At 40.4% G+C, this 22,832-nt stretch overlaps 1 protein-coding gene across 1 annotated transcript; it reads left to right on the plus strand.

Annotated features, from left to right (window-relative positions):
• Nucleotides 1-1,791: 1,791 nt before the first annotated feature.
• Nucleotides 1,792-22,137, plus strand: ccdc69 (coiled-coil domain containing 69). The gene is made up of 9 exons (XM_067518899.1): nt 1,792-1,993; nt 11,784-11,847; nt 14,109-14,287; nt 15,344-15,431; nt 16,560-16,633; nt 16,815-16,916; nt 17,452-17,571; nt 17,718-17,815; nt 18,797-22,137. The coding sequence occupies exons 1-9, from the start codon at nt 1,973-1,975 to the stop codon at nt 18,963-18,965; spliced, it is 915 nt and encodes a 304-aa protein (XP_067375000.1). The 5' UTR covers nt 1,792-1,972; the 3' UTR covers nt 18,966-22,137.
• Nucleotides 22,138-22,832: the final 695 nt, after the last annotated feature.

Here is a 22,832-nt window from a genome sequence, read left to right on the forward strand (position 1 = left end):
GATTAGAAAATTTGCTTTTGTTGGCTGTTTTAATGTTTTGTTAGTTGTGCCTGTGTGTTCACTGTTCTGAAAATGGGACTTCAGGGTGCAAGTACATGGGAAAAGCTGTAAACCTGCACAGTTACACAGGTTTCTAATTACATGTTCACATTTTGTTGCTCGTCAGCCTGCAGCCTGATTTAGCTTTTTGGTGTCAGACCTTCACCAATGACTGAAAACAGGTTTTCAGAAAGAAGACGTCACCCAGTGCAACAGTGTGTTTGTGTGCGTGCTTGTGGGGCCGGTGTGTTTTTGGACACCTCAAGCTAATCCAGGCTGCTGGTAGAGAAGATTCAGCGTAGAAGATTCACTGTACTGTGACTGTGGACAACATGATACATTTTGTAAACAGAGCTTTAATTCACGGCGACACTGAAAGGCGGTTGGATCTGTTCAGTCCCGATTGAGCTGGATCCATCCAGAGTTTCTCCTGCTGCAGCAGTTGATGGGAAAAGTGGTTTAACAGCAGCTGCGGTGAGAATGAACTCAGTTAATGTTTCTGACACGGTGTCACAATGTTGCTGTTGTTCTTCCTGTAAAACACTGTTCACCATCTAACAGGCCTCACACACCCTTCTCATTAACTGTGTGAAGGTGTGTGTGTGTATGTGTGTCATGCTGTCTTTACTTCTTTGTGCAGCTTTACATCCTACTCGTGTTCATGTCTTTTCACAGCCTTAGATGCACATAAAGTGTGAAGGTGTGTGTGTGTGTGTGTGTGTGTGTGTGTGAGAGAAAGTCCTCAGAGGTGCGGTAATCCTGTGCATCATGTGAGTGTGTGTTTTATGGGCTTTGAGCTGTGCTCATAAAACTGAAGCAGAAGCAGAAAAATCCAGAAACCTTCAGAGCAACAGGTCAATAAATCTGCAGCATTGACCTCAGCAGGCACAGGACCAGGGGCCTGGGGGGCTCAAGGGGGGTCACAGTGACACAAAGTGTCCAAGAGTGTATATATCATTCCAATTTAACATAAATATGAACCTGATGTTTTAGGCCGCTGATAAATGTGTTCCACTGAGTGCTGCACCACAAATAGATGTATGCTGCCTCTAAATGACCCCCTGGGACCAGCGAGTGCATTAGTCTGTTCACATGGTTTAACGTATGTCAGCAACTGACGATTAAAAAGGCTTTTACAGAGTCATCTTCTTGTTAGCTGAATAATGTTGTTTAATGTTTAAATTCAAATTTTCTGCATTGCTTCAAAGATTGTTGTGTTAATATTAAAAGTGTTTTGGTAAATGAGAATACTTTTCTAATTAAAATGATTGGTATTTATATTGTAAGTGGGAACGGCTGAATAACAAATCTAAGCAACAGAAATGTTTGTGAATAAAGCCATTCATGGTCAGAAACATCATGACAAACCTGAATGTTGGAAATAAACTACGAACATGGAGAGGGGCTTTGAGCAGCTTCTCCCAACATTACGGTAACGTTTAAATCACAGACAATACATGCGCTACTGCGCATGTCACAGTTTGACACCATGCTGCCTTCAATGCTGTAGTACAGTAAGTTATACAAAACGTTTTAGCCCGTGTTGGATTTACAGTATTTACATTTACTTCCAGTCATTGGACAGTGGGGCGGTCGTCCGTAAGGCACTCGTCAACAAATATAAACTACATTAAAACAAGTAGTAGTGTTCCTGGTAATATTAAACTTAATATCGTTTTTTGAATCCACCTGTAAATCAAAAAAAAGAAAGAAAAAAAGAATGACTAAAGATGCCTTGTGAGTTACCAACCTACCAGCAGTACCTGAACGCGTCACGGATCAGACCGCCCCGGCGGCCGGTGACCGCCGCGGTGCGTTCAGGGGAGTTTTTCCTGACTGTTTGAAAGTTGTCAACAGAGGGAAGAAGAAGCAGAAGCGGAGCAACGCAGAGACTGAGCGGCTTCGACCCGACAGCCGAGTCGGAGGAGGAGGAATGGGCTGCAGCCAAAGCAAGGTGAGAAACGCCGCCGGTGTCTCTACACAAGACGGTAAAGTGTCGGTAGAAGTTCGCTTAGCTTCTGGGGGAAGTTCGTCATTTGTTGGCCGGTTTCTAACGCTTAACGCGCCGGGAAGAAGCTCCAGATACGGGGCCGTGGGTTAAAACTGAAGCCCGTTAACTTCATTTTTACCGAAACGTATAAATCAGAAAAAATGGCGCCAGTTTTCCCTGACAAAGAAAATGCGGTAAAATCCCGCAAAACGTTACCTTTCTTCGCAAACATCTGTTTCCAATCTCGTTGCTTCGTGTGTGAAGTCCGAGCCGTTTCCCACGGGGCTGCTGTGTGTGTGTGTGGGTGTGGGTGTGTGTGCGCGTGCGTGCGTGTGGTGGGGGGGCTCCTCACTGCACCGATCCGGCTTTACGAAGGTGTTTCTATGGCTTCACCGGGAGGTGTGAAGGATAATAGCTGCACTAAGTTTCTACTACATGTGATTCTCTGTCTTTACACACTTTCAAACGCTGGAGCGTTTGTGAACATTTTAAACTCACTGAATTAGTTCTTGTAGCTGCACTATCCCTGTTTACTTCCCCTGGATTCTGGTTTCTATGACTTTCCTGTGGTTTAATTCTTATGAAGTAGCTCTAATATTGATGATAAAGTGTATAGAATCAGGCGGAGCCTTCCTGTTTTTACTTTAATGAGCTCTTTTACCTTCTCTAGCTGCAGGTTGTGTTATTCAGAGTGATCGTGCGTGTTCTCCAATTCTTTCCCCCGAGTATAAAAAGTGTGTGAAGTTTGACAGCTGTTGTCTTCCTGCGGTTATTGATAGAAAATGACGGAGCAGCCCAGGCTCCATGTGGGTCAGTGGTTTCCAAAACGAGGCCTGGGGAACCGGGGCTGTGCTTGTCAACAGTATTTGAAGGTTACTCAGTGAATTCACTGTGTGTTCGCTGTTGATCTGCTTCTTAAATGGAGAAATTGGGTCATGTTTAGTGTGAGTGTTGACAACTTTTTAAATCTGAAATCTGATTAAAAAATGTTGATTATGTGTGTGAGGAATTAAAAGGCCCGTGTGTAATCCACCCCTGCTGAGGACCCCCCCCAGTCAAAATGAGACATTTATTGGTCAGAGATATCAGGATGGACAGTCCTTCAATACATACACCAAGAACGTAATGGACAGAAAAATGGAAAGCTCTGACATTTTTAAACCTGACTTTGACCCGGTCGGCCCTTGAGATTGGATCTCTTTTGTGGGGTAGAGCTGGACCAGACAATAAGTGCATCCACAGTAGTTACAACAACAACAACAACATGGAAATTGGGCATCACGGGGACATGTTCTCTATGTGTGTGTTTGTTTGATAAGATGGAACAAGTAACGTTTCTGTTTTTATTTTAAAAGCAAAAAGTTGTTAATGAACTTTGTGTTCATTGGTCAGTTGATTACCGTCACACTTGTTTGCTCATTTGCAGTTTAATCAAGTTGACAGACAGACACTCTGAGAAATGTAGGAAAGTCCCACAATAAGCCGAGGAAGGAGTTGTATTGAAATAATCAGAGGATCGACTGCTCCTCACTGTTTCCTCATGGAACCTGTTACATAACCTGAGGTCCAGCAAATCTTTGATCCGCTCAGAATAGAATCAGATTGAGAGGCTCAGACTCTGAGCTGCTGCAGCTGAACACACACACACACAGTTTTGAGACTTTGACTTCCACACTAAGAAATACATTTGCAAAAAAAATGTATTAGTAAAATTGTTTTGTTGCCTCTTCATTTAGCAACATTTCAGGTTTTGTCAGATCAGGCAGCAGATATTCAGGCCAACCAGCAATATGTGCATGAGTGGCTTCAGACAGATCTATCTCAACAAGTGTAAAAACCACAGCTTAGAAATTTACAAATATGAATCCTGATTCATATTTGCAATGTGTTTACAAGTAGGCATTTTGATAGAATTATGTCTGTGAGGCTTACAAATTGGAGGATTAGCAATTGTTAGAAAAGGGCTACAAAATGAGACCTTAACCATGAGCATTGAGTCCCATCAATGAGACAAACGTTTTGGGACAATAAAGAAAATGAGCTCACACATCAAAAGCTTGCTAGAACATGACTAAATACATCTTTGTGTTCTGACATCATTAGATATTTACTCGATATTTAGCGAATAAGAAAATAAACTTGTGGAGGAGCTTCTTATCTCGGAGTCTGAGTGAGCACGGAGTTCAGCCAAGTGTCTCTGTCTGCAGCAGGGAGGGACACAGCTCAGGTACTTTCCTTTAACTTGAATGGAGCCAGTCTGTAAAACACAGATCAGCAGTTCAGACTGGACTAGTTTTTGTTTGGGGAATAAAGTCCTGCAGTGCAAACTGTGTCATATTTGTTTAAGGAGAAGATGATGAATAAGAAATTGAAATATAAATGACTGATCAAATAAAAAAAAAAAAAAAAAGTAAATTAATTGAAAAATAACACAGAGCTAAATGGGAAAATAACAAACAAATTGGGTGCAGCCCAATCACAAATACTCTGTGTATGAAAGTTTAACTCCCTTTTGATTCTTCGGTTTCTAATACTTTTGAAATCTGTGAATCCACAGTGTTTGTTTGGTCCAGACCTCAGGATTACAACATTAAAACAACTCACAGTGACTAGTTGTCAAATGTAGTAGAGTTAAAAGTACATTATACTTCTACTACATTACAGTAGAAATAAAATATAAAATATTCCAGTACATAAGTACAAAATACACGCTGCAGATTTTCAGAATATATGGGGAAAAAACTTGTCATCACATATCTGTAAACTGAACTTTGATTAGTTAATTAAAATGCCAGGAACTGGTCCCTGAATCTGATTTGTTTAAATGGGTAAATTAATATTTGATGTCGTCTTTTACAACACGGCTGTTGTTAAGCTCCTGTCTGGTGTGTGTGTTTGTTGTGCACAGTGTGGAGCAGGACTCTTATATGTCGATCGTGTCCTGCATGAAGCCACCTGCCTTTATGTTCCACTGTTTCCAGAACAGTTCTTGAGATGTTCCACTTTGTTGTAAACTCCTGGGTTGATGTTTCTGCACTCGTACAATCAATGATTGGGGTGTGAGAACTGCACAATTTCTCAAAGGCCATTGTGTCATTTTTGCTTCCTGAAAGCATAAACACTTCGGTACTTCTTGTTTTTTTTTTCATGTTTCTGTGACAGATTCTTAAAATGGAAAATGATGTGTAATATTATAGTATGAGCTACAGTGTGAGAAGTGAATGGTAAATGTTCTGCACTTATATAACACTGTTCTACCTATTGGCACTCAAAGCGCTTTACACAGCTTCTCATTCACACTCACACTCACACACACTCATACAGGGATGGTCCACTTAGTTACACAGAAGGTCACACAGCCCACATTAAGAAGCAGACCCTGTAGCAAAAATCCATTCAGATGCAGTTTATCTTTCTGTGTTACATGTGTACATGTAACCAGGAACAAGCAGCAGACTGAAGTGACGTTGCTTCATTTTTTAAAAACAAGGTCAATTTAAAGTCCAACAGGAAAAGTGCTTTGTAAAGGTCTAAATAAGTCGGGTTCCCTGCGTATTTTGTTATTTTAGACAGTTTGTGCTGTGGATCACCTGTTACTCTCCCCTCTCCTCTTTTTTCTTTCTTCCTTCCCTTCACTCTGCTGCAACATGAACACTGACAGAAAGGAAAAAGTCAAGTTATCAAAATAAGTCTCAGGTGGAGGAGACATCAGATTACTCATCTTCTGCATGCACACATGGATTTGCATGTAAAGTGCATGTCAATGCATTCAGTGCTGGACTGGTGTGTGACAGATGCTCAGTGCTCAGCTAATCAAACAGCTCAAACTCTGCTGGTTCTTAGGATGGAAGGTTCCTCTCTGCTTGCTCTAACTGGACTTATCCTTTGCCTTTGTTGCATGCTGAGAAAGTAACACTGCGTAGCATCTGGCTCCCTCTGAAGATGTGTTTAGTGTTTCCGAAATGCTAAACACTAGTTTACATTGGGGGGGGGGGGAATTTTGGATTATTAAAATTAAAAACTGAATTTAACTCTAAAGAACACATATCTGAATAGTCAAATGTTTGGCTCCAGCCCTGATTGCACATCCTGCAATGTGACTTATTATGCATGAGCACATCTTGATGATGATGCTAAAATGATAGACGGTGCTAATGCTCTGGTTATACATATTTTTAAATGAAACTTGTCCACACACTGAGCAGAGCCTGTAGCCTCGAGTGGCTATTCTCAGTAACACTTTATAACTAGTTTGTGCATAGTTTGATGAATTTGACTCAGATGAACAAACCTCTGAAAAACATTAAAGAACTTTCCTCTCTGGTTCTAATATAAAGAACTTGTATAAGAAGGTGTTTTTAACTTCTTTAATGGAGATAAACTCAGCTTGTAATTCTTCAAAGGAACGTTCTCTTTGAAATGTTAGAGGTTTTCCCTCATCAACATGGACGACGCCACATAAAGACTTGTTTTTGCACAGAGAAAAGTTAATGACTCAGATGTCTCCTAGTCAATTACTAAACCGCACTCTTTGTGATAAATTTCCGCTTCTTGATAAGCTGCAGGCTGTTGAAGTTGTGATTAATCAGTTTTTTTGCTCCTTGTTGAGGTTTTTCTGTTCACGATTGTGCGTGAGACATTGCACAAGTCGAGTTGGGAATGAAAAGAGCTGCTGTCGTTCTCGGTGTGTGAGTTTAACCTTTTCACAGGAAGATAAATCCTGCTGGGCTTTCCATCGAGCTCAGGGGAATGTTTTCACGCTGCAGCGACGTTTTCATTGGAAGTTTTGGAAGTCCTCCAGACAGAAAAGACAATGATGTGTTTGATCGTCAGATAAAGAAATACATGGCCTGATCCTGCTGCATACTGTTGGTACAGCATCATATTACTGACGTGGTAGCACAACATCTGACACACAGGCTGCAGGAGAACAAACAGCTGCAGGGGGGACAGATGTGATTAGGTAGAGATAAGGAAAGTCCCAGTCCAACTTAAACAAAGTAAGGAGGGAAGTAAAAATCCTAAGCACAAACTGAAATTCCACTGAAGAAGAACAGCTGAAAATGTCACTTCCCCACCAGGTGACATTTTAACAGATCACATTTCTGAACACACCAACAATAAATACAGGTTTTAGATTAATCACCACTTCCTGTCTGTGAGGATTTCATTATCTTGGTCGTCCACTCGCACTAAAACAAAGAAACTTGTTATAACTGCAAAACTTGCCTGACATCTTTAGTTTCTCAGTAAACCAGTGATAGTTGTAAACCCATGTGTAAGCTGCAAGCAGGAGCTGCTAACAGCTAATTTGGCTAATATCTTTGTTAAGGCCATTGTGACAAAATGTGAAACAAAACAGGCTCAGTATGACATTGTAAACACGAAGATTTGATTTACGTTTTTTCCACTTTAACCATGTGATTGTGGTAGATGACCAACAAAAAGATGACCAGAATACTTGAAGCAGTTTCTTTGGAAATGGAGAACTGATGTGTCATCATCCTGTGTGTGACATCACTGCTGGATGTTTTACCTCAGCATCATTGGTTGATGACCGACTCCTTGACCATAGGTGCTTTGTTTTGTTTCTGGCATAAAGCTCAGTTCGTCACTTCAACACCTCATCAGCTGCCTATTGACTTTTAATGCATCTGGATCTAATTGTGAGTTTGCTTATTGAATCAGAATCCTTTTGAATCGCTTATCAAATTTCTTCAGGTAGTTTTTGGCTAAATTTGTTTTCTCTTCTTTCTTTTTTTACTCCTTTCTCAGTTGTCAGCCAAAAGAGACCCATAAAAATAAACAAGGTCATATAAACCAAGACCTTGTCACATACATAAAGGGACCTCAGTATTGTATCAGGACCAGCTTGAATAATCCCAAACCGTAGCATAGCAGCCTGTTTCTGACGTAACAGTGAGTTGTGGGTCAGAGAATCTGTTTTATTTGCTGCTGCAACAATTCAGTTTAATTCAGCTTTATTTATACAGCTCCAATTCACAACAAAGTCATTTCAAGGATACTTTACATAATAAAGTCTGAGATGTACAGAGAAAACCCAACAATTCCCTCTTGAACAAGTCATAGGCAACAGTGGAGAGGATAAACTCCCTTTAACAGAAGAAACCTCCAGCAGAACCAGGCTCAGGGTGGGCGGCCATCTGCCTTGACCAGTTGGGGTGAGTGGAAAGTGAAGAGAGACAAGAATAGAGCAACAACAAAACATCGGGCAGGTTGGTAGGACCAGTAGCTGCACACTGGAAAACACACAGCCCCAAAGCCGGAGACACCTGCAGAAAGGGACAGAGAGACAGGGACAGTGAAGGACAAAGACAACTACCAGAGAAAACACAAAGAGTTAATGACCTACAGTAGTGACAATTGTGGGGTGAGAGGAGAAAGTGACAAGAGGATGGGGGTCCCCCAGCAGTCTAAGCCTATAGCAGCATAACTATAACTAACTATAAGCTTTATTAAAGACGAAAGTTTTAAGCCTAGACTTAAAGTATAGAGGGTGTCTGCTTCCTGAATCTGAACTGGGAGCTGGTTCCACAGTAGAGGTGCTTGATAGCTAAAGGCTCTGCCTCCCATTCTACTTTTGGAAATTCTGGGAACCACAAGTAGGCCTGCATTCTGAGAGCGAAGTGGTCTACTGGGATGATATGGTGCTATGAGGTCTTCTATATATGATGGAGTCTGACCATTCAGAGCTTTATATGTAAGAAGCAGGGTTTTAAATTCTATTCTACATTTAATTGGAAGCCAATGGAGAGAAGCTAGTGAAGGTGAAATATGATCTCTCTTGCTAGTTCCAGTCAGCACTCTTGCTGCAGCATTTTGGATTAATCTTCAGAGAGTTACTGGGGCATCCTGAAAGTAGGGAATTACAGTAGTCCAACCTGGAAGTAACAAATGCATGGACCAGTTTTTTGGCATCACTTTGAGACAGGATGCTCCTAATTTTGACAATCACCCAACAGTGACCAAAGTTTAGTTATGTGGCAAAAACTATCAATATTACAAAGCTACACCTTCAATGATTGGTTTCTGTGTTCACCCTGCATTCTTCTCATGGATGGAGTAGCTGCAGCCTGCAGAAGTTCTCCTGACAGCTCATAACCAGTTGGGGCACTTCTGCTGCATTTTAGTGGGATATTTATAACTTGCTCTGACTTCGGATGCTGAAATAGGAACAAAGATGTGTAACTCAGAGGTTTTGGTCAGTTAGGAAGCTATTTCCTCCTCTTCTTGACCTTCAAGTTCCTCAGTTGCTATGACAGTTAAAATCATGCAAGAAATGATTTATGTACGGAACATCTGCAGATCGTCTTTGAGAATTTAGTTCTCCATGAATCGAGTCTTGCAGTTTGCTGCAAGAGAGGAGTCTGTGCTGAGATTTATGAGTTTTTTTTTAAAGCTGGGGCCCCTGTGATTGATGCAGGAACACAATCTTCTCCTCTTACTGAAACTGTGAAACACTCGACTACATGCTGCAGGGCGGAGTCTTCTCCACTGATGTGTTTAAACCCGAGAGATTTGTTGTTTCAGCTCCCAGTTTAAATAAAGGCAGTTTCCAGTTTGCAGAGCAGCGTTTACAAGTGTTTATACACTGGGAGGGTGTGTGTTTGTGTGTGTGTGTGTGAGAGAAGCAGAGTTTTAGCTTAGGGTTGTTTAGCGTCACAGTGATTGAGCAATGAGGGAGTGTGAGGTGGTACAGTAAACATTTCAGTGTGTATGTGTGCTGCGACGTGGCCTGACCTGGAATATTGCAGTCAGTGCAAGTGTGTTTTTTCCCAGAGGAAGAACCTGGACGACTGCAAGATTCTGTATAAAATATCACAGATTTTTTATTTATTTATGTTTTATTTCTGAGCAACATATTTTATCCCTTTTGTTATTATTATTATTATTATTATTATTATTATTGCATGTTGTCTTTGTAAAGACAGAACAAACAACATGATCATTACTTAAATGTCCGAACTTCAGCCTCTTGTCTGATCTGAAAAGTGCAGTGATTGGAAAAATAAAAAAATCCAAAGTTTATCTGCAGCCCTCACTCTCTCAAATAGCAGCTCTGTACAACTGCAGAATCGTTTGAAGTCAGCTGTCAGTGATTACGGTAAATTTCAGGCTTCAGCTGGAGCCGCTTACACATGGTTCCTGGAGTCTGCAGGAGTCTTTCCAAACTCAGACAGGTGTGTGTTCCTGTGTGTGTGTGTTTGAGTTGTGTCCTGAAACCAAAGACATCAAAGCTGTGAAGACATAACCAAAATAATCCCGTCACGTGTTTCAGTCCACAGAGTGGAGATATTTTTGTTGACACACCAATAAGAACCTAAGATTTGAGTCTGGGGAGCTTGTTTTCTGTGTGCAGTTGGTAAAAAGTTTGGGCCAAGTAATTGTTTCCACATCTACATCCCTGCAAGTGTCTGTGATAGAAATTTTGTTTCATCTGTGTTTGTGTCTGTCGACATCAGAGGACAAACCCATTCTACTTTGGACAGACTGTCCCCTCCAAACGATGTGCAGATTTTCTGTCTTAAGCCTGCATGAGTCATGAGTCTGCAAGTTTTGGGGCTGCTGCTCTTTTGGCTCTGCAAAAATGAGGTGAACACATTTTACATGAATAAACAAGAAGTAAGTTAAAGCCTGTTCCAGTATGAGTAGGAAGACTGTCTGTTGGTTCTCCAGTCAGCAGCTCAAATAAACTGTTGTCCTGAGTCAGTTATGTAACATGCAGTGAAAAGAGGGAAAGTTCCAGCGTCAGTCATCTGAAGACTAATGACTGAGATGCTGGCAGGTCAGAATCACTTCTCCACCAGCAGATTTTATAACACAGTCCAGTCTAACACCAGACCTGAACCAGCACCCAGAGTCACCAAAATCTGTCAACAGCCTTGTTGTAAATTGCTGTTTCCAGGCTGATGCATAACACCTGTTTCTGTAGCAATGCACATTCCTGAGATTTTTATCACACTCAGAATCCAATCGCCGTTCACTCGGCAACCATCACTTCACATCCCGCAGCCAGAAACATAAACGGATCAGTCTGTAGAGTGATGTCTCACCTGGTACTAAAGTCTGCTAAGCAGCTAATATAGCAAGCGAGCATCTACATTACTTTTTAACAATTTCCAGCCTTTGTGAAGATGTTTCACATTGTGCAAGAAGCAGTCATTTCATTTAACAAAGGTGGACATGTTCCCCCACAGTCTCCAGATCGTAAGATTTGGTGTCGGATCGTTTAAATAAAGAAGCAAACTAGTGGAAAAATAAACATATTTTAACCCGGTGCTAATCAGAAGACACTCAGACAATGTTTGCACCATCACACGTGTTTTTAGAATATTCATTTAGAGATGACACTGTCAAACAGTGAAAATAAAACCACACACTGTTCCAAAAATCAGTGGACACAGCTGGGACACACTTGTTGTTCCCTTAAGGCAGCTGAAGTCAATTATCCTGGACAGATGGTTAACATGTCACATGTTTTCTGAGGACATGATTCATAAATGTGTGGTTGTGTTGTCTGTGCAGTTTGCAGCCTGTTTTTATATTAGGTTGCATTTTCTCTAAATTCTGAGTTTGTGTTGTCAGATGGGGGAAGATGTTTTGTCTCTCATGTTTTGTCTGCTTGTTCTGTTTGGTTGAGCTGTCAGTGCCACCAAACAATACTCCTTCTCTTATGTCTTTGTTGATTTTAGAAATAAAAATGAGTCTCTCCTTGTCTTCTTGTCATTATCAGAAGAAAAGCAAAGGCAAGAAGGGAGAGAAGACTCAGAAGGATAAGAGGCACCAGAATGACGGAGGTGAGTGGTTTGTTTCTGAGTGTGGTTTTCCTCCTCTAAGTTTCATCACTTTCTCACTTCCTGTTTTTCGAAATAAATGTCATGAGAACCTGATCGAGCTGGAGATGGTTCAGTCTGAGACCAGCAAACTGAGGTCACTGAACAGCTGCTACTGTGGTTAACGTGCCACATCTACTGTGGTGGGCGAACTTCAACTCAAGTAAAAGTTTCAGTACCACAGTGTAGTAGTGATGGTGCACACGCAAGTATTATTCAAGTATTGGCATCTATATACCTAAAGGAAAATTACTCATTATTCTAAAGAATATTAGGTAATATTCACGCACACACTCAATTAAATGTTAGATTACATGTTTCAATGTAAAACAGCCCTAATAATTTAGCATTTGGGAGAGATTTCCGGCATTTCCCACAACTTTATGGCCCTTTTTTATTGCTTAAATCAGAACATCATAAGCAGATCAATTGATAACGATCAGTTACAGACCTTCAGTCATTTAGAGTCTAGTTAAATTTTGAACAGTCTCTCCTCACATGATCTTCATAAGCAGAGAAATATAACCTACCTGTCACAAATCTGTCAGTGTTTAAAATGTTTTCTTAGTCATAGGTTCGTATGCATGATGCCTCTTAAAGATTCTAGATGACTAAATGACCCCCACTGATCCCCCACTTCACCTCTTGTTAAACAGATTTCCATGCAGTTCCTCTGATTCTTAACGCTGCTCATTTCCACCCTAGTTCATTTCAGATGGATTTTCCTGTGTTATGTTCACTTACAGGAATGTTTCTCCTCCCTCTTCACTACTTTCTAAATGATCCTTAAGCTCTGACATTTGTGTCTCAACTGCAGAGGAATAAAACAAAATCTAGTCTTTGTTTAAGGTCAGTTCGTCTTCAAACGAGCTCAAACCTGCATCCAGCTTAATTTCAACTTTGGAGTGTTAATGAAATCCACCAAGCCATGACATGTTTTAACATTCATTATTACGTACTAGAACTTTTCTGCCAGGTAAGGAGATTTATAATGGGCTCAGTTACAGAATATTTAGGTCTTTACATGTTAATATTGAAGCTTCAGATGCTTGTGTTAAGGGTTGAAGCCCTGCAGACATTGTGATCTAAAGTGATGTCACTGAAGGTTTGTGTGTTTAACATGTGTCTGCATGTCCATGATGTAATTGATAGTTTGACAGTGAGAAACATTTCCCCTGTGTGTGTGTGTGTGTGTGTGTGTGTGTGTGTGTGTGTGTGTGTGTGTGTGATTTCCTTTTTAAACAGACATTTTGACCCAGCAACCTTCAGTCAATAATCCAAGCTGACAAAAATTGAAAAGTTAAACCTGTATTGACACTTTTAAATAAGTAGAATTTGACGTCTCTCTGGCAGCAGATAAAACCTTTCGCAGAGGAACTTCTTTACACTAAACCTTTTTTATACAGCTGCTAGCTGGTGTTAAAGACACAATGCTCAACAACACGTCCACACACACTGTTGTCACACACTGTTGCTTTAAAACAGTAAAGAACTTAGATTTTATGATTAATGCTGCTCAAATATCCAGTTTGAACAGGCTGTGTAATGGGACTGCAGCCTTACGACTTACAAGCTTTGTACACCTGGATTTGTGGAGTTCATCCCATTCTTCCTGGCGCATCCTCTCAAGCTCTCCTCATTGTGCAATTCCTTTTGAAACTATGTTTATCATCTAATTCCTTTTGATTTTTAGGCTAAATCCCTTAAGCCCAAGTTTATCTTTTGGAATTTTCACCTGAAGAAACACACCACAGATTAAGAAAGGGACCAGCAGCCTCATAACAATGAGACAGTTGACACTGATGCTGTTGAACCTTTTCTAAAAAGCTCCTAACACCAGCTGACTGATCAGTCTATGCTCACTTTTGTTTCTTGTTTTGCATAAGAGGGATGAAGATGCGACAAGTAGACACAGCAAAGGAAACAAGAAGATGAAGAGAAGCTGATGGGAAGCTGCAGGGTTCTGGACTGTAGTTAACTTAATTCTCTGGATAATTGAAAAAAATTCTAATGTGGCAACTCTGCTTCACAGAGTAGTTGTACTTAAAGAATGATAAGTATGTAGAAACAGATTTTCACCACATTAATAATCTCACGTTATCTGTATGTTGTGAATTAACAGAATCACCTGGTTCAGTCAGTGTTTTGTTCTCTCAGGTGTTTGTTTCCAGATTTCAATTCACTCTTTGGTAACACTTGCTTTCTGTTGTTTGGTCTGTTGACAGGTAAACGTCTGTCAGGTGAGCAGGACGCCTGCCTGGAGAAGCAGGTGGAGCGGTTCGAGTGGCAGCTGAGAATTTTAAAGGAGGTGCTGTCAGCCAATGGGAACCTGGAGAGGGCCGAGCTTTTGAAAGAACACGGTGACGAAGACGCGTGCGCCCTAGTCCTGAGTATCCTCGATAAGGTGACGATGTGACCTGAGCTTGATAAAACCTACTTGACATCACACGTCTCGCTATGTACTTGGTGTCATTGCAGAGCGTGTGACTGTGTTTGACTGTGCTCCTGTTTCGTCTACAGATTTCAGGAGCGCTTGGTTTTGGTACATCACAATCCCATTTCAGGACCTTTGCTTCAGAACATGCAGCACTAACAGACTATATGGTTATTTCTAGGAAATGCCCAGGGACATTGCTCTTCACCAACAAACAGAGTCAAAGAGAATATCTCTGTTGTTGAACTGTGCCACATACATACAGCATGGTAGTATTGTGTGGTACATTTTAAGAACATCCTGGTTCAGAAAAATGAAAATAAATTATTTCTAAAGAAATTTGTGATATAAAAATAAGCAGAAAAATGTCAGAAAAACTTGTACACTTTACTATTCTTCATACTCAGTGGCCCTGAGTGACGTCACACTGTTTCCTCAGGGCAGAGTCATAAATGACCTCAAATCCCTGCAGCAGTTTTAACATCTGGAGGAAAGACTGGAATGAGGAGTGTGTAGTCTGTCAGAGCTGCGGGGTCATAGTCAAATGTTCTGGTATCACATTTAAATGTCATTTTACCAGCACATACAGTAAACGTCTGCTTCGTGATCAGAAACTCAGCCAGGGTTATTCATAGATTGTGGCTTGGCAGCCTGGTCCTGGTCCGGCTAATGTGACCACGTGAACCTGTAGTCCGGATTAAGATCCGTGGCAGCGACCTGTGGTCGTCTCTGCATAGACCATCACAGGTGCTTTGCTACACGTGCGGTTTTCATACTGTTCACATTTTTCCTGCTGGTTTTTTCTGTGAAGTCCTGTTTGCAGGTTTTCCTCCTTTTTGCACTTAGAACATAGTGTGTTTATTCATAGTTGAGAGCTGTGGTCACACTTCACGCCTGATTTAATGAGCTTTTCCCACAGTCCAATTTTTCCACAGATGTCATGGATCTTTAATCATTATCTCCCTCTGGGGATTATTGAATATGCTCATCAAACTGAATCCAGTTTGTTCTGATTTGCTTCTTCAGGTGAAAACTGAGACAACGGCTGATTTAAACATCCTGCATGAACAGAAGAGTAGAACTACTACTGAAGAACACGAGAGACATGTGGAAGGTAACATGTCAGATGAATAAACATGTTACAATCATGTAAAACAATGTTACAAGTTACATAAGTAGCATTTTGCTTTACATTTTACATAAATGTACATGAGGTGGACAAATGAGTCACATGATGGTTACAATAAGTTCTTCCTGTGATTTTGGTGACATAGCTCCAAAATGAGCAAACAGCTGAATCTGAACATCATCAATTTTCTGAGGGATTGTGTGATTAGGCCTGGATTAAGCATGGTGTACCTAATAAACTGGACCCGTGTGTGTGTTTAATGTGTGTGTTGCTGTCAGAGCATCAGCTGCTGCACCTCGTGTCTCTACTGTGTAAAAACCTTTGGACTAAATTTATTTTCTGTTTACATGAACTGCTGAGGCTTTTGTGAATCACAGTAATAAAGTTGTTGTTTTCACATTTTTAGCTTTTAACAACTTTTATCTTCATTGCACAACAGACCATGTTATTAGGTTTAGTTAGGGTTATTATCTTTTCTGCTTCATACACATAATATAATCACAGTGATGTTTGCAATGTTCTTATTTAACTGAAGATTTGTCAGTTTGATTTTTCTCTGTAACATTGAAAATATGTTGTTTCTTTGAAGCATGAAATGACACAATAGATGAAATAGGAAGCCTGTGATGTAAACTGAGAGTTAAGTCTGACAGTTTAAACAGGATAAAGTTTTTTTTATTGAACTAAACGACCTTTTCTCTGGCACCATCTTCAGGACAAACATTACACACCCACTAGTGATAAAAATGTTCTGAGTGATTTATTTTACAATAACAACTTTCATTATTCGAGCATTACATCAAACTGAAATAAGACCGAATTTAACAAATAGAAATTATAATGAAATGTTTTTACTATTTTTGCAACAATTAATCACAAAAGTTTTATAAATGACAATAACCATTTCTAAAAATTTGAATGTTGGAGATTTATGATTAGGAAAGAATATGGAGTAACTAGCTTTGTGCAAAAGTTGTATTTCATGTGTTGTGTGTGTGTGTGTGTGTGTGTGTGTTCTCTCACACACTAATCTGTTTGTCGCCTGTTGAAGGTTCATTCAAACGTGCTGCATGTCTCACTTTTCTCCTGATGATATTCTCTGAATTCTTGCAGAGCTGCAGAAACTACACCAGCAAGAGAAAACTGAACTGACAGAAACGTTTAAAGCTGCTGAGAAAATCCTCCAGGTGAGAATGTATTTTTATTTTCTCTAATTCAGAGCAGAAAATTCTGTGTGTGTTTTTTATTTTTTTTTTTTATTTTTTTTTTACTGGGCTCATTCAAACTAAGCAGACAGAGCCGTTTGGTATAAAATCAACAGATTTTCCTGCTTCACCAGAGCTTTTACTTTTTGTGTTGCGTATGAAGGGTAAAGTGGAGGAACAGGCTGCAGAGCTGCAGGTTTACAACAAGCTGAAGCAAAGAGTTGAGGAATCGACGTTTAAGGAGGATCTGCACAGAAATATACGGGTGTGTATAAGCTGATTCCTCGAATTCACCGTTCGACATTTACAAGCAGCTGAAGTAATAAAAAACTAAAACGTAAAGATTTGAATGAGGTCTCAGAATAACTTGTGTTGTGAGAAGACAGAAACTATGCTGGGTGTGATTCATATCAACATTTAGTTTGAAAATGAAGATGAGCAGCAGAGGAAGAACTGTTGACTTAATGTTGAGCTGTGGGTTCCTTTAATCCGGTTTTTAGGGCTTATAAGAAAATCTCATCATTTTTTAGTTTGTACTGATGCAGAATTATAGAAAATACTAACCAGCCCACAAACTAGTTGTAGATGCTAATCATGATTTGTTGTCCTGTAGTAACAGTAGTAACAGCAGTACTGTGCTGATAAATGGGGATATTTTCCAAAATAGTGACCAGCGAAGGGTTTTTAATATAAACACAATGTAAACCGCTATAACTTGAGACCTCCACACTGACGTGATCTGGAAAAGAGCATGAGCTGTGCTTCGCATGTCAGAGCTAATAAACCTTCATTTTTTCCAGGCCCACGGCAGCCCAGGTGCATTCTGGGAGTCAGAGCAGGAGTCTCTGCTGTTCGTCATCGAGATGAAGAGCGAGCGTGTGCAGGAGCAGAGGACGAAGCTGCAGCAGATGGAGGCTCTGGTAGGTGCACTGAGCACAACTGTCCATGTGATCTCAGGTGTCTGTTTAATTTTCCCTCTGTGCTGTATCATCTGCTGCTTCTCTTTTTCTTTTTCCTCGTACTAGTCCACCCTGTCGTTCACCTGGTCATTGTCTCTTGCACTCAGGTGGAGAAGAACTTGTCTTTGGAGGATCAGATCGTCCAGGTCCTGCAGCAGAACGAGGATCTGAGTGTGCGAATAGACAACTGCCAGACTCTCATTCAGTACGTAAACGAGTCAAACAGAAATAACAGAGCTCCAGAGTCTTTGCCTCACCTGGCCAGAAGCACATAAATGTGGCCCCCTGCTGAACACAGTCCCTCCATTGCTCCAGTTCAGGGTCACAGGGGGCTGGGGCCTGTCCCAGCAGTCATTGGGCGAGAGACGGGGTCCACCTTGGACGGGTCTCCAGTCTGTCTCAGGGCCACACCAGTCCCCAGTTAACCTAACATGCATGTGTTTGGACTGTGGAAGGAGAACGGAGGAAACACACACAGAACACATGAACTAATATTTCAAGATTCACTGTCATTTCACAACATGCACACACACACTGGGATAAAACGTCATATTTCCAGGCCCGTGGTGCAGCATTAAAAACAGAGAGTCACTATATTATTAGGAGGATGTGGACTTTAAAATTTCTATTACTGTTGACAAAGTCCAACACTTTGGAAAATACATATAGGCTCTAAAATGATTTGCCCATTGTTTGGTTTCACAGAACAAAGATCCCTATGTACTAAACTTAATATTTCATTAAAATTTGTTAACCTCCCCAAATCTTGTTTGTGACATGATTGAGATATGATCAAGCTCTTTAAATCTGCATTGAAGTCAACATCCTGGTCTCTCTTTTTTTTTTTTAACAGGTAATTTATCATCAAAAAATTTACTCAGTTGTGAAAATTGACCTTTTTCTTTTTGTATTTTATTCTCTTTGCATGCACTCAAAGAAGTAACTCGAATAGAGAATGTGTTACATCATGTCATGTCAAGGATGGTGATGCCATCTGCTGTTTTTGTTTGACTAAAAAGTTGCTCAAATCTTTTGAATTTGATGAAGAAGGACAGAGTCTCAGGGGACATTAAACTGCAAACAGAAATGTATTTTTTAAGATGAAAAATAATTCATGTTGACACTGTAAAGAGATCCCAAAAAAACATTCTAAAATAATCCTTTCAACTCCCTTTTTGTATTTCAGGCAGTTGTCAAAGGAGCAGCAGGACCTGAAGGTGGCGCTGGAGAGGCAGGTAGCAATAAACCAGAAGCTTTCTCAGGAAAAAGAGCAGTTGATGTTTAAGCTGCGGAACAGAGACTCGTGTCCGACAATTCACTTTCCCGCCATGTTGCCAGAGATCACACAGAGTTGACTGGTCCCATGAGCTGGAACATGGATCCCGTGTGTCCTTTTATGTAGGTGGGCACTGACTTTACAGCTGTAACATGCAGTCAGCCTACAATCACTGAGAAATCAACGCACCAGGTACATGGACTCTCACCTGGATCCTGTGTGTAAATACAGAACTGTGCCAGTCAACAGTCTGAACCTCTGATCATCCTGGTTTAAGGGGGCAACTGCACTGATTTGTTTCTGGTTAGTTAGGTTTTTAATTCTTTACAGGGAGGAGAGTGTGTTTACTGACAGATTACTGTGTATTGTATGTTTTTGAAAGGCTAGTCGTGAAATTACAGTCTGATTCATCAGTTCAGCCAAAAGACAGTTTTGCTTTGTTACAGTATTTAGAAAACAGACTTGATGAACTGATGATGCTGTTACCTACACTGGTAATTGTTCCCATGTTAACATGTAGTGAAACAAATGAACCCATGAAAATCTCTGATGCAGAAACTTTAAATCTCCTTTGTGCAGTTTCCTGTCAGATATTTGGCCTCGAAACAGAAGAGCAGATTTTGTCCACATAAATTACATTTTGTTGCAAAGTCAGGTCGAGAGGTTAAGAACTGGAAGTGTGTTTGACTTTTAATGAGGTTTTGCTGTAAAGTTCATGGCAAACATTAGATCCCACAGTTCGGCCGGAGGCAGTGGAAACCAGTTATGGTTCTGCTCAGGTTCAGGGCAAATTAAATATGTATGAAAAAGTGGATTTTGCCTCCATCAGACTCTGCTCCCACAATCGTTGACGGTGTTCCCCCTGTACCCCTGCTCTCAAGGTCCTTATTAGCCCAGGTTCACGCTGAACCTACACTAGTAATAAATTGTATATCAGAGTCCAGTCAAACAGGTCATTTAGCTTGAAAACAAACTAGAAAATAAGTTATCATGGATTATTTGGTCCTTTGAGTTTTAACTCCTGACGGACTCAGTCATGAGTCTCAGTCAGATTTGCAAGGTAAAATAAAACAGGTGTTGTTACAGCTTCACCAATCAGCCACAAGTCCTCAGTAAAGAGTAAATCTTGTGTATCTGCCAGTTTGCCTGAGAACCACATGTGGACCACATGGCAGTTGTTGATAGTCGCTTTGAATCTTTTTCGTTTCTACTACACTGCATCACGGAAACGGTTTATCAGTGAACGCTGATACCTACGGGTCTTCGGACCACACTGACTCGACAGCCTTCACCGTGTAGACTCCTTCTTGTAGCTGATGTCAGTGTGAAAAGCTGACGTTTTTTATCTGAAACAACATCCTTTAAGAGCTGCAGTCGCACAGTGAACCACATCACTCGATCGTGGCCTGATGCAGTTTATTCCCACACTGACGCACCTTCATCATATCATCACGCATAAAAACGTCCAGCACAGAGCTGAAAGACTGAATTCTTATTGTCACATTTGCTGATTAGCCTCTCAGGTTTGCCACTGACTGCAGATTAAGACTTTTTAAAGTTCACGGTTTCATACATTATACTTCATACTAAACCAGAACATTCCAAAACCCAGTCCAATACCTGGATCTCCTGCTCGACTGTTAAAATACTGTGACTTCTCAAAGCTTAACTCACTGAACTGTGATGCTTGTAATGCTGCTTCAGCAGATTGGAACTTGCACACATTCTGATTATTTTCTAGCCTTTTTCAAGCCCAGATCTTTTCAGTTCTTGTAATTTGTCTGCTTCATTGGTTTCAGGTCTTTTCCACTTTGTGCCTTCTCCAAACTTTTTCCCAAACATGTGAGCCATCTACAGTTCTGCAGTGTTTGAATGAGCCTCAAAATCCAAACCTTTCTGCAATAATTCACTGACAACAAATGACATCAGTTCTCTTCTTTTTTTTTAGAAAATCAGACGATTAACCATCACTGTTTCTAAAATGTGTTTGTTGTTAAGTGAAGCCAACACATTTTAGCCCCTGTAGTTCATTACGTACCTCTGGATCTAATGTTAGCCTCCTCGTTTTGGGGGGTTTAATGTTCACATGCTAACATTAGCTGTTTGACATGTTAAATAATGTGTTTACATGTAGCTCGGCATTTTTCACACCAACTGTGATACTGTAAATATCTTCAGAATTTCAAATCTCAGCATGTCAGCATCCAGTAGTAAGTTAAGTGCTAACATGCTAAAGTTAGCACATTAGCATTCAGTGCAAATCACAGCTAAAGTACAGCCAAGTGTGGCAAGAAATCTTACAACTACAGTATTGTTTAAATTTTCTCCCTCTGACAGTTTTGTTCTCACCTCTGTATATAAATCCAGTAAATCTTCACGGATGCTGACGTAGCTTTTGGCTCATTTAGATTAAGACAACAGAGAAAGGTTCAAACAGTCAAAGAACACGGTTTGTGGACAGGTCAGTAGTTGGTCTTCATTTAAAATATTGTCTCTAAATCTCCAACCCAGAACCATAAGTCGTGAGGCTGACGCTCGCAGCATAAGTAGCAGTTAGCAGTCCAGCTAACCAGGCTGCTAACCAGCCATCAGGGAAACAGTCAGTTGACCTGTAGACAGTCCAATCTGGACTTTTTGGTTCTGTATTCCTTCAATCTTTGGCTTAGTTCTTAATGTTCTAATGGAGCCAGTTTTTGTGTTCACTAAATTTTATTCTCTTCTAAATCTTGTGATTTTACTGTCAGAGGATGACGACTGCTGAGCTTCAGTGTTCACAGACTTTATCATGGTTTGGTGTTTGACACATTTTTAGGATTAATATTAAGAACAGGGCAATAATCACTGTATTACTCCCGGTTTTAAAAAGCTTGATAACTCGATGTATGTTGGTATTTTTGATGTGAAAAATATAACCTGTTTTTTTTCTCTTTTTGTGAACGTGACAGCTTATGGGATTTATGGAGGTATGTAATTGCCAAAAACCATTTGAGTGTTTTGACAACTCTTTCTCCTTATGCACTAGCACTTTGACCAGTATTTTCCCAGGAGTTTGTAAAAGAGAGATTTTTTTTTTCACGTTGTATAGTTTGTGAATTTTCTCAACTTATCACTTGTAAAAAAAAATATATATATTTAATCTTTTCTTGCTTGAATTAAAGTCCAGCAGGTTGTTTTCAGCGTGTTTTGGCACTTTGAAATATTTCCCCTTTTCTGTTTTTTAGCTTGACTAAATAAAAGGCTGCAGATAATCATCATAAGTTTTGTGTCTGTGTTTGTAGGAACCACAGGCCTGAAAGATGTTTCTGGGTTTATATTTTCTACAGAATTACTTATTATAAGCTTCATACAGATGTTTTTGCAGGTTGCATTCAGTTGTACCAAGAAGAAAAATGCTTGTTGACTGTACATAACATAAAGTAATATAAATTTTGAAGGTTTAGTAATTGGTCTAAACATGTTGCCTTTTCAGTGGTGTAGTACACATGTATGTGCAGTAGAGGGCAGCAGAGACACGTCAGACATTTGTCAGCACACCTGCTGCAGGTAGGAGTCAAGGATTTAACCTTTGACCTTGAGCTTCAGCTCCACATCAACTTTAACCAAAGTTTTAGCTAAAATCACTCGTTATTTTTCCCATCTGCAAACTCCATTGATCAGTGACCTTTGACCTCACGCGGTTCTGGTTTTATTCTTTCTGTCTCGGTGTGTTTGATGTGATTTGTGGAGGAAGCTGTGATGTGTGCAGCTTTGACAGTGCTGACACAACCCTGATGCCTCCACAGCAACACGACTGAGCTCCTCATTATTGTTGCACATGGTAACAAACTGGGATCAGGAGCCTGAAATCGACCTGAAGACTTGATGCTGGAATCTGGCAGTGGAGGTGCTGCAGCCCATCAGCAGAGAGCATCACATCCTAAATCCACAGTATACTGCTTATCACAAT

Source organism: Channa argus, chromosome 10 (genome assembly GCF_033026475.1).
Source record: "Channa argus isolate prfri chromosome 10, Channa argus male v1.0, whole genome shotgun sequence".
NCBI lineage: Eukaryota > Metazoa > Chordata > Actinopteri > Anabantiformes > Channidae > Channa > Channa argus.

What these genes read in the sequence shown, in the direction of transcription:
- ccdc69 (XM_067518899.1), top strand. Translation starts at nt 1,973, where the DNA reads ATGGGCTGCAGCCAAAGCAAG. An exon ending in ACACGAGAGACATGTGGAAG is followed by an intron (nt 15,432 to 16,559) that starts GTAACATGTCAG and finishes GAATTCTTGCAG; the next exon opens with AGCTGCAGAAACTACACCAG. An exon ending in ATCTGCACAGAAATATACGG is followed by an intron (nt 16,917 to 17,451) that starts GTGTGTATAAGC and finishes CATTTTTTCCAG; the next exon opens with GCCCACGGCAGCCCAGGTGC.